The following is a 12,652-nucleotide window of genomic DNA, read 5'->3' as shown; positions in this document are numbered from 1 at the left end:
GCATGTGATTGAAAACAAAAGCTAAAAGAGTACATCATGCACTCACAAACATATATGCAAACACACATACACAAAAAACATACACACAAACAAGCGAGGTACAGATAGTTGTCTGATATAATAACTCCTATATAAATTCTCTAATATATCTATCAATGACAAGATGAAAACAGTATATGCGATTAACTTTTTTCATTGACTGATGACAAACATCTCTTTTGAGGTGAACGACTTTGTTTCTTCCTCCTTTTAGAGCTGAAATAATTAAAATCACTGAGAACCAGGAATGGAGAGAGACATATCTACAAAAAAAAGGAGAAGAGACGGATATAGAAAGGGGTGAGTAGACAGATTGGGGGAGTGGGGGTTTGACACAAGGATGGCAGCTCAAGAAATAGCCAGAGATTGCTAACCAGTGACCGTGAAATGTTGGGTTTCTTTAACATTGACCTAAACGGCTCAAGGGTGAATGGTCAGTGGCTCGACTTACCCTCCCTCTGTCATCCCTGGTCACTTTCCCCCCCAAATTCTCTCGTCGTCAAGGGATTTTGAGATGTCTAAATTGGCATAAGCGGCAAACAAACTGAAGGATCCCCGAGGCTTCCCGCTATATATTATCACTGAAAATCAATCTCTGCAAAATCTAAACAAAGCAGATCAATTTCATACACTTGGAAGTGCAGTATATTTTACCCCTCCCTGGCATTCTTCATTTTGATTTAATAGTTATTGAACCTAAAGTTTATTCACGTCCTGCCACTCCCCAGAATTTATAAGATGGCTCGGAGAGAGATCGGGTTTATGTACGCTGCTCCACGGGCACTGGACACACAGGAACAGGTCTGCTGGCAATGAGATTTAGTTGTCAAAGTGACAAAAATATGTGTTTTGCGGAAAGGCAGTGACTAGCTGGGGTAGGGCACCTGGCATTCTAGACATACCACTGCAGCGTTGCTACACATTCATGTCTTTCCATATCCCATCAGTCTAAGAATTCTTCGTATACGACCATTCACTCTTTTGACAATGTGTATAGTAAACACACATGATTTACTCACTGGTAGAAATGGTAGAAATGAAAGTTTATTACTTCCTCTTATCACTTATTTAGACAACTCTATCATGAAAAAGAAGAAATGCAGATAACAAAAAATTAGCTTCATGTCTCAACGGATGTGCACGTACAGAACAAAGCTGCTTCAGTATCAAATAGTAACAAAATTTCTAGAGTATTTCTGCAAATTGAACATGTTTGTCTATTATAAAATACATTTTGCAATTAGTTTGGCCTACAAGTCATTAGAAATAAGTCCGTCATCAATGGCTTTTAAAGATTGAAGTTTCTTTTTTTATTATTGTTAGGCACTCCTATATCATTTTCAGAAGATGTAAGGAGATGTTCAGGGTATTCACAAAATAACAAAATTGTACATTTGATACAGCTGGCATTCTAGCAAAAACACTGCTTGTAACAAGCGAACTGGGGGTATATATAGTTATCACCTGTCTCCTAAAAATGACACAGATATCAATAAATTTCACTTTACTCTGAAACAGACTAATGCATACATACTCTCAAGATATTGCTATTTTTACCACAACCTCAACAACGTTTATTATCATTATTAGTATGATTATAATTGCTATTATTATTATTATTACTTTTATTATTATTATTATTATTATTATTATTATTATTAATATTAATATTATTATAATTATAATTATTATTGTTATTATTATCATTATTATTCATATGATTATTATGATTATGATTATGAAGATGATGATGATGATTATCATTATTATTATTACTATTATTATCATCATCATCATCATTATCATGATTATACCTATCTTTTTTCATCTTCCAAGTGACCACAGGCTGCATAGATAGACCCAATCTGCCATGCTGAAGGCTAAGGGTCATTCTTTAACATGTCCTCAGGTCATTCATTTATAATGGCACTAAACTTTGAGAAAATCTTAAATTGTTTTCATAACATTTCGATCACTCACTGCAGCCTAGCTGTGCAAACATGCGATCTTTAATCAACAAAACTCACACAATTATTGTTACTTGTCAACGGATTTGTTAAAGAGACATTAAAAAGACAAGTACAGGATGACTTCTGTGCGGTACTATATCATTGATTACCTCTAAGAGGAACTGCGGCTGAGTTTGGATACCATAAAGGCTCCAAATTTTCCTTTGAACTCTTGAGTTGTCAAAGCAGACGGACAAAGAGGGGGGAAGTAACTACTTCATGGACTTTTTTTGGTGAAGAGAATCAGATATGATGAGTGTGTTAAAGAAAGCCACTAAGACTGACATGGTGTCCCCGTGTACTTGACTGATTAGCTGGCCTAATGTTTGCGATGTTTATTGGTACACAAAACAAGACGCAGCATTGGAGACCCCGCCAGCTGTCACATGACTGGGGGAAGATGTCGTGACTTGTCGTCCCTAGGCGCCCCAAAGTCAGACGGCTTGGTTTGGGGTTAGACCGGGCCACTACAGGCCACCAAGCCTGCCTTTCAGAAGAATGTCTTTTTCGAGATTTTTTTTTCTTCAACCCTATTTACATTTGAAAAGATTGGGTCTAGTATGTCTATGCTATTAAGACTACTCCTTCTTTGTTCATTCATGATTTCATTTTTCTCTTTTAATATATGTTCTGGTAATATGGATACAGTGATAGTAAAACCTCATTCCATGAAAGGAAAATCAATCATATTTTAATATCAGCATGTCTTCAAAGCTACAAACAGAATATTTGACACATTCATTTGACATTCTCAATATGTCAATGATTACTGTGCTTGTGAGATGTGTTTGTGTGTGTACTATGTACATGTGTATGGGTATGTGTGTATGTTTGTATGTGATTGGAAGTATTAGATGACAAATGTGTTCTGTTTAAATGCTCAGTTTTATCAAAGGAATCATGCCTTCTGTTACAATCTTAACAAGATGCTAGTTTGCAGAATGACACTAAAGTGAAAACTTTCAAAGTGTAAGGGAAACTCAGGATGTAAGGAGAGAGGGAGAGACAAAGATTTGTCATGATGCCGGATGATGTGATTGGATGAGATGTCTCCCATGTCTGGATGCTCTCCCTCGTTCCCGTGACGACCAGAAATCAGACACTCCTCCTGGTTCACTAACTGTTCTGGGAGCAAAGTTGTCACGAGACCGACTGACAACTATGTCTTCTGGGAATTTTAGCCTTGATTCAGCCTGTGCAGTCTAAAGAATTTTTTGCTTGATCACTAGAATCTATTGCTGAGGATAACCAAGGGGATGTTACATTAATTGTCAGGGTTACTGTAAAACATGGAATGTTTCGCAAGTGGCAAGATTCACGAAATTAAAATGCACGTGAAAGTTCTTGTCTACACTACATGCATCGAATGCAAGTGGCAGTTCGCGAAAATTTCATGCCGCAAAAAAGGCCGTTAGGTCCAATTCGTGAAAAATTCATGCCGCCAAAATGATCATGTTTTACAGTAGCTTTTCGTAATAGCTCACTAAATACAAAAGAATAACTTGCAATTCTTGAAATGTTCCCACTCAAGTTAAATCAGTGATAATGGAGCTAAGACCAAATCTCAAAAGGGAAACCATGTAAAAGACATAAGTAATAAGTATGTATGCCATTCATCAAGAGACAGAACTACAAACAATTAAAATAGACTAAGACTGGGAGGAGTCTAGGAGGGTGGCTTGGTATTCTATCTTTGAGTTCATGTGTGGTGTATTCATTCTCCTTTGCCAAAGGAATGTAGTCGTATTTTATTTGTTATCATAAAAAATCACCCCACTGTCAAAAACAATCAAAATGATTATACAAGACTGTATTCATAGCTTATTTTAGGAAAGGGAGAGAGCTATGCCATGCTCACACTGTGACAAATCAAAGGGAAAAAGTAAAGATTACTTTCCCCTTGAATATTATCTTTGTAATCTTGGTTTTATTTTTATTTTTTTGTTTCTATGAAAGCAAACAAAAAGTACATTGTAGACATAAACTCAAATTTGGGCCACTTTCTTTGACACCACAGAAGGTTAGAATATTTCAACCTTTGGTTGTGTCGAAGGATGAAGAGAAATGAGTCAGGTGGAGCAGTAGGCCTATTTGTAAGATCAAGAGAGTCCCTAGTAGGATGATTCAGAATAGAAAAAAAATGTCTTTGCCTAACAATTTCAGTCAAGTCTTTTAGCTTCTATATTGAAAACAGTGCAATAATCAAATTAAATGCAGAATAATATAACTCTCAACTTCTTCCCTGCCCATCTTTATCTCTTTCTACCATTTTTTAACTTTTAATTATGTATATTGCCCCCTCTTTATCACAATTTCAGTAACCTAATACAACATAAGATAACATCACATTTTCTTCCCTCGATAAACATGAGAAACAGGATTCAAGGATTAGGATATTGTTTTAATGCTAGAAAGTGAACATAGCAAAATACTGAACTGGTTGTCAGATTCTGGTATAACTCAAGTCAATCTGATCCTCTGGAGAAAGTGAAGACGTAAAAATAATTTTTGGATTGCTTCAGCCTTGACTGGGGCAACAGGACTTGGTCACACATGGCTTTAGCTACATGTAGCAAAGATTGACCACTGGCCAAAAGCTGGAGGGGTTTACAGGACATCACGAGCAGAGTGGTCAGTTAAGATTAATAGCCTCTGATGAGGCAGAAAACTGGACGAGCTGAGAGTTTTGACACACTTTTCCTCCGACACCATCACGCTTTCCTCAATTATACCAAACCATCACAGCCCCTGCCACGGCTGGTAATTAGTGGAAGCTGCCCCATTCCCAGACCCCGCAGCAAATCGTCAGATACAATCGTCATCCTGTATCTAGCACCATCTATGCCATGTATGACAAGTCTGTAGTCTGCACACACAGACTACATTTCCCCCCAAATCTACTCCTATCTCAAAGGGATATGATAATTCTACATGTTTCTTACTTCAACTGCAGTGACAATCTCTTTCAATGTCAAAGAAGTAACCCTAAAGAAGTTCATATTCTTGGACAGGTGAGAGGAAAAAGTAAACAAACGCCCACCCCTAAAACCTGCCCTACTTCTACATACTTTCCACAGAGGAAGACTATATACAACTGAAATATTGTGTCTACCTCATACCTCATATAAAACATGTAAAAAAAGCTTGTAAAAGAACCTAAATAACATTAGAACAAGTATTTTCAAACAGAAAGTAGACTGATCATCTAACCGGAGGCAACTATCTCATAGAGAACATCCTGGCATATTTCAATACCACTCAGGATCAATACCAAATCAGTTCAGTAACAACATCCTTCTGTGAAATCATTTCAAAGATACACTGTATGGTCTGAGCAGAGAACTAGACTCAGACGTGCATTCTGACAGTTATGAGAAATACTGGCCATTCTGAAATGAAATTGATTTTTTAATGAGCAAAGGGGCTGATAATAGAATCAATATTGGGATAAGTGATGGGAGGACAGTCACTGTCTTGACCGTGTCATTTTCATTCCTCTATTAAGCCTTAATCATCAAACATGGTCCAAGATGCTGAGATTTCAAAGAATATTTTGCCCCACGGAATCCCCTGTTTCAACAAGCATCCACAAAGGGACAGAATACAGGCCTACTCAATGTATATTTCAACAGATAGCTATCATAGCATTTATAAGCACAGTCTATGGAGAGCAGTGCAGTATGTAGTTTTGTGACTATCATTATTTAATTTCCCCAGCAGATATATGATAAACAGCTGTTACCTCCAACCTCTATCAAATGATTGATGGGTTTTGTTTTTCAAAAATATTTTCATTGCAATGCATATATCACTGACAATGTCTGACCTTTGACCCCTGCAGGGTTTGGATAGAGAGGGATCCTATTCAAACACTGGTAGCAAGGCAGACTGGAGCCATCAACACTGCCATGTGGGTCTCTGGATTGGGCTATTTGGTGTGAAAACATGGCAGGAAAAGGGAAATAATGCCTGAATCCTGAAACTTCCTCATGTTGGTTCACTGACCCTGTTGCAGCGGCTGATTTGTATGGCAGGGCAGGAAATTGTTCTATTATTCACACACTTACTTTCTATCTTCAGTAGATAGAACAGGTGATTAAATAATCATCATTGCTACATGCATGCATGACTAAACTGTCCCTAGAGTATGATAGTGAGTGATAAGTGGGTTATCACCACCATCATTCTACCGATGCACGCAGCCATTAGTGCTTGCTTGGTGTGTTTAGATTAAAGGGAGGGGTTGTTTTTGGTTGAGATTGGGATTCAGCTTTTAGCTTTTTGTGAGATGATTAGAAAATTAGAAAAGATGATTAGGAAATCTAAGAGAGCATACAATTCTGAGAGGAATTCAAAGTCTATTTGATGGAAATCAGTTTTGAAATGGCTGAGATATCCAAAGGCAAATCAAAACAAAGCGGTTCTAATAAAACATGGGTCCCACCTTTCATCATACGATCACTTTGTTTGGGATATTTCATCCATTTCAAAATTAATCTTCATCTTGAAAATAAACTTTGAATTTCCCTTCGAATAGTATGCTTTGTCATATTTCAGAAGAGGTTTCTTATTATCTCTCTCTCTAAAATGTTGGAAACCTGAAGCCCTATGTCAACCAAAACTATATCATCCCTTTAATAATGGCCTTGTCTATGACATGGTTCCAAGATTTCTCACCCGAGTCATGTGATCAACTCATAGCTGCCTCACAGAAGGAAGCACATTCTATAATATTCTACATATTCACTTCTCATTGACTGTAAATAAAACCAACATGGAATGGAGGGCTCATTATGGGATATACTAAAAAAAAAAAAAAAAGGTAAATGGGTATTAGGTTATATAGCTGTTGCGACTTTGTGAATAATGTGTGGCATATTGTGGGAACTACATGGACGCTGTTACTGTTCTACAAATAAATGGCACTACATAAATGCTGTTTATCATTATCATCATCATCATCACCATCATCACCATCATCACCATCATCACTTCCCTCTTGATCAACTGGTTATCTACTTGACTATTAGCATTTCCCTTAAACTCATCTTCTCAATCCAAATACTAACAAATTACAGACATACCTTTGTCCATCCCTTTACAAAATCTAACTCAAATGGCATCTCATATTCCTCTACACTACCTTACATTATTTTCAAACACAGCATAAAGATCTTGAAATTATTACAAGAGACATACCCAGGAAGCCCTGAAAGAGGCACAGTGTGAGGGGTTAAAGGTCAAGGGAGGGAAAAGGGAGAGAGTTCATTGAAGAACACTGACAGCAGCTCAGCAGACAATTTAATGATGTACTTGTCATTTACTGAGCTGAGAGTGAATGGGTGTAGACAGGTAGAGTGGCTGCATGGTGCAAATGAAGAAGGGGAAAAAAGGCTGAGGCAGTAAAGAGAGTGCTTCTAAATCAATGAAAAGCCTGCGTCCCAGCTTCCCATCTACTTTGTGTCAATTTTCTGACCCAAATTTTGATGAGCTCTCCACTCCATTGGGCGAGTTAGGATAATTGGAATTCAAGAAACAAACACACACACACACACAAACACACTTTGGCTTATTTTGAGCACACTCGATTTGAATACTAAGCCGGCAATCTTCCTGCAAAACCTGCCAAGAAAATGACCCCAATGTCCTAATTTAGACTAATTCTTTTAATGTAACACTGTGCACTGAATGAGGGCCATGCTGACAAGCACTTTTCTCTTCTAATCATTAGTCCAATTCCTCCAGTTTTCTGCAGTAATCAGCTTGTCTCAACCAATTGACCTATTATATCTCTATGAGGAAATTTGTAGAAACCATATCCCTAGGGTGCCTCTAATATTCTGAAAGTACGGTTGAAATGTGCGATCTATCATTTTCAACTTCATCTGTGCATTTTTGTTCACTCTTAATGTGGTGATCCCCATATCTCGGCAATTTGCTGCAAATCAGCATTTTTCCTTTCCAATTAATGTGCTCCCATGTTTATAACCACAGCAATGAAGACACTTCCATGTGTAGCAGTGCGAACATAACCATTACTTCAAGGATAAGGGGATATGAATAAATGGTTATGAGAGACACTCAGAATGAAGATTTGTAAGCAGATATTTATCATAAAAAGAGCTGCTTCTGACAATCAAAATGAGTCATTTGTCTTGGCAATGGATCTAAGTAGATGACCCATAATTGCCTCCACCAGAGTGGAAATCTAAAACTCTTGGTTGATTTTTATCGCTTTCAGACTGGTGTTTGTTCTCTTCTACGCTGTCCTTGACACCACTGGCCCTTGACTCATTTGCAATGCTGTCTGCAGAAAAATGATACATGTCTCTGGGGCAAGTGAGGGCAGGCTGTCAGGTGAGAGTGTCACCCCCGCAGATTTGTGGAGAGATCTGGATGGGTGACACTTTTGACTTGGATCCATTCGTTAGGAATCTCTGGCAAACCAATAGCAATCCCTCTCATTTCACTCCCTCTCAATTATGGCAAAGAAGAAAAGAACAATCAGTAACTCTACTACACATGGGACCATCAACCGTGAGAAAAGATCAATGTCCTGATCACTAGGTATGTAGTAATCCATCTCAGTAATGTACACCATCTCCCATATAATGTAGTATTCCTCGCCTGCTCTACAGAGCTTTGTTAACCCGTTGAGGACGAGTACCGCGTAAACTCGGGCAGGTGTCTATGGGAAATGCGTGTTGTAGCAAAATCAGTCTGTCCTCAACGGGTTAAGATCTTTCATCGATAGGTCTTCCCACCCAATGTCATCTCGGCAGAGAGACATGGGTAGTGTATAAAAGTGCATCCTGCCTTGAGCTCCTAAGCATTGATGAAATGGTTTTCTTTTTGTCTTCTGCAACCCCCTGAACAACAACAACAACAACAACAAAGCAACACAAAACAAGACTAAAACAAAAAACAAACAAACAAACACACATACAGACAGATATCACATACACACAATTCATCAAATGATAATACAGTGTACATTCTGAATAAATTCCAGACTTACTGAATCAGTGCACAGGTCTGTTTGAATGCTCTAACATTGTCCAGTGAGCACATGGCATGATATCCAGCTGTAGGCTCTTAAAACTAGTGCAATATCTTTCTTCTTGTAGACATAATGGCAAACTTATCATTATATATTTTTGCCAAATTTACAGACCAGGCAGAGGTCCAAACTCTCAAATTGATGAGCCAGTAAAGAGTTTCCCATTCAAGCCATACATTTATTGCACACATTCAATTATCACATGGCTATGAAACGTTCATCGTCAAAAAATTGTTTCTTTTTTCTTTCTACCAAACATGACGGTATAATTACAGCTTTGTCAGGAGTTAACGGCTGCACTTTTCTTTTTACCCCCTATTTCACCCGGGACGTACTAAACTATGTGAACTTTAAAAGGCCACTACAGACACCCACGTGAGGGACAGTGTATAAAGAGAGAGAGATGTGTTTGCTGGAATGTCTTGATGACACAAAATGAAAGAAAACTAGATACCAGTGTGAAACTGTACACATGTCACACCTGATTTCTGGCTGGGTGATAGCTTCCACAACATTATAAAGACACTCCAGGAAACTAGAGCCATTGCTTTAATTGGTTTCTAATTGGTCTGAGTATTGAGGTTTTGGTGTGAAACGTGAGGCTGCTGCCTTCAATGTTGACTGTGACAAGAGTCGGGGATTCTTTGAGGAAAGAAATTCTGTCGCAGGCACACACCTTTAAAATTGCACAGAGGTCTCTTTAATGTTCATTCATACAAAAATCTCAGAAAGACAGAAAAGTCTTCAATTCTAAGTGATGTATTATATCTCATCCACTTTTATTCATTTCATTACACTGTATATTGCTTATTATTCAATATCACACTTGAAAATCTTTCAACAATAAGAACAGGATACAATTACAGAATTTAAGACAACTATTTGATATTCCTCTGCAGAAATGAGAGATAAAAATCACATGACGTCATCATCCATGCCAACAATTTCCATAAAACTACGCGGGAGAGCAAACGTATCGACTTTCTAGAGGCTCACCCTAATCTTTGGAGTTCTGAGGTTTCCCCGGTAACAGGCGGTGAGGCTGGTCTGGATGTTGAGCGCAGGGACGGAGTGGAGGATACTGCAGAGGAAGGAGAACACAAAATAAACAACTTTGATGACGCACGGAATAGTTCCTTAATGTTGTGATACAGTACAAAAACAATTGCATAGTGGAATGAAGTATTAAATATCATCATGAAAGGTCATTATTGAGATGTCGTGATCGAAGTGGTAATGCTCAACAGTTTGATAATGTATGCCAAAGGTGTCAAACTTGTATTGCATAATACTTTTACATGTTTTTCAATCAATGCAAATAGAGAGAACCTGATGAGAGAGATAGGCCTATAATACAGATGAAAACTGAGCAAAGAAAATGGTGTTCCAGGCCAAATGGAACCCCATTTACTTTGCTCAATTTTCATCTATGTTTTTTAATTATCACATAACTGTTTTTTTTTTCTTTTAAACTGCTTTGAGCAATTTTACCATTAGCATTATTATGAATATCATCATCACTACGCTCATGACTTCAGTCAAATTTTGCTGTTGATTGAAGCATATCACTCTGAAAAATGATAGCATATCTTTTCATCCCCCCATGATCCTGTCTACACAATGATACACCAAAATTGTAAGAGTTTCATCACTTTGCTCATAATGGATCTCTTTTTTCTTTTTCTGTTTTTCCATTCCAACACATTTCTGGCACATTTTGAGGTTACTGTACTCAGGTTGCCTAATAGCTCTTGGCAGTGAATAAGCAGCCCTGGAATTTAGGATGAAATGGATCTCACTCTAATTTGCCTTTTTCCTCAAGTCTATTTTTTGCCTGAGTTGAGATGAAGTGCACTGACTGAACACTGCGCAATCAAGGTTGCAAAAGGGTGGAGAAAATAAACTGTACGGATATTAATCCATGTCGGCACCCAGGCATGAAGTTTTTTTGATTGGATTTTGGGTGAGATTGGTTGTGACAGCAATGTGGCTTTACCCCCCTTAAACTTTAAATCAGCACGAAATGATAACCATAGCAGATGTAATTTGGGGGTATAATGGCAGGCACTTATTGTTCTCTAGGACTGTCAGAGCAGTAAATTGGCAACTCGGATGTGATTCCACGGAGGATCCATTCAGGTGAATTGGGCGGACGTGACGATTCATTCCCACCCGGTATCATTCGGCCACATTTGCAGCCAGCGGACTAAAGTCATGACCGGCCAACGGTGGTTACAACTTGTGGTTTTACTTTGGGACAATAGCAGGGCTTTTCACTCTCATCCAACTCCCAGGAATGAAAAGATTCTATTCCTACTTTGATATTAATTTGACCACATAGAGTAAAATATCCCGTTTGCGGCAGTTTAAGCATTGTTGAGGGTTTTTCCAACTTGTGAACAAATCAGGCAAATTATTTTCAACCATTTCATATATCATAGACAAGATTATTCATTAACGCAATTGTTTTCATGAAAGAAATTTACCATTGACCAACGCAGTTTTCATGATTTACCAGGGCAAAACCCGGCACAATTTTCGCCGATAAGGGCGATATGCGACGTAGTATTTCTGCTTGCGGCACGATGTACAATCCCTATGCAATACGCGCGTGCTCCGCGATCCTTAGCTGAACGCCTTCACATGTCTCGCGAACATTGCGTAAGCGCCAATTCCCATTGCGAAAGCACGTGAAAATAGCGTGCGCACATGCATTGGCCGCAAACAAGATCGCAATTCTGGCGGTGTTGTTGATGTCTTTCTCGTGTTTTTCTCATTTTTTTTCGATGGTAACATCCACTTTCCGAAAAAAATGGCGGCCCACATCGGCTCGCGAAAGTTCTATTTTACGTGAGGATATGTTTTCAAAATCCATGAACATCGAGAAAACGACAAAAAGTCCAGTTTCTTGGACCATTGTTTCTTAACTGTTATGTTAAGAAGTACCAAAAATTTCATTTTGGATGCGATATGTTGTCATTTAGGTGAGAAAATTTCACTTTCGTCAGAGATCGTGCCCATTTTATCGGTTGGTTTTTGTTGATTGCTAGTGTGTTAGTATATGTGTAGTGTGCATGTGACAGTGCGATGCTGTGTTTAGCTGTATATTACCGTGTATGTTGTACCTGCCGCGAACGGCTGCACGGCCGCTTACTGACGCAGTTACTCTACCTGTAGTGAGAGGGACTAAACAGAGTCATATTGCCAACACATGGGGAAGGAATCAACTCCTATTAGGAAAACAGATGAAACACTCTACACAAGACACTGTGATTTTGGACAACAAAAGCCCCTCTTCCAGTGCAGTTACATACTATGTGCTAAATAGTGCATTGACCTTTATTTACGATCCATCAATGTAACATTATAAATATAAATATTCATATTGTGTGTGTGTGTATTTACTTTATCATTGTGGTATCAAAAGACAATATTACTTTTTACCAAATACATCTACTACTTTTTTTTTGAAAAAGAAAAAGTGAGTAAGAGCAAATGCGAATAATTGTCAAGGTAACGTGAAAAATTTTCAAGGTAATGAATA

General features: G+C 38.2%; 1 protein-coding gene across 1 annotated transcript in view; it reads right to left on the bottom strand.

The window, feature by feature from the left end:
* LOC139717451 (inactive tyrosine-protein kinase transmembrane receptor ROR1-like) overlaps positions 1-12,652 on the bottom strand; it is a 155,950-nt gene that overhangs the window by 59,003 nt on the left and 84,295 nt on the right. Inside the window, exon 2 of the mRNA XM_071628957.1 lies at positions 10,105-10,189. Within this exon, the coding sequence (XP_071485058.1) occupies positions 10,105-10,189 (85 nt within the window). The remainder of the gene's footprint in view (positions 1-10,104; positions 10,190-12,652) is intronic.

Source organism: Diadema antillarum, unplaced genomic scaffold (assembly GCF_040938485.1).
Source record: "Diadema antillarum isolate AM-2024a unplaced genomic scaffold, OU_Dant_1.0 scf00000075, whole genome shotgun sequence".
Classification (NCBI taxonomy): Eukaryota; Metazoa; Echinodermata; class Echinoidea; order Diadematoida; family Diadematidae; genus Diadema; species Diadema antillarum.
This window is presented reverse-complemented; position numbering and strand designations above follow the sequence as displayed.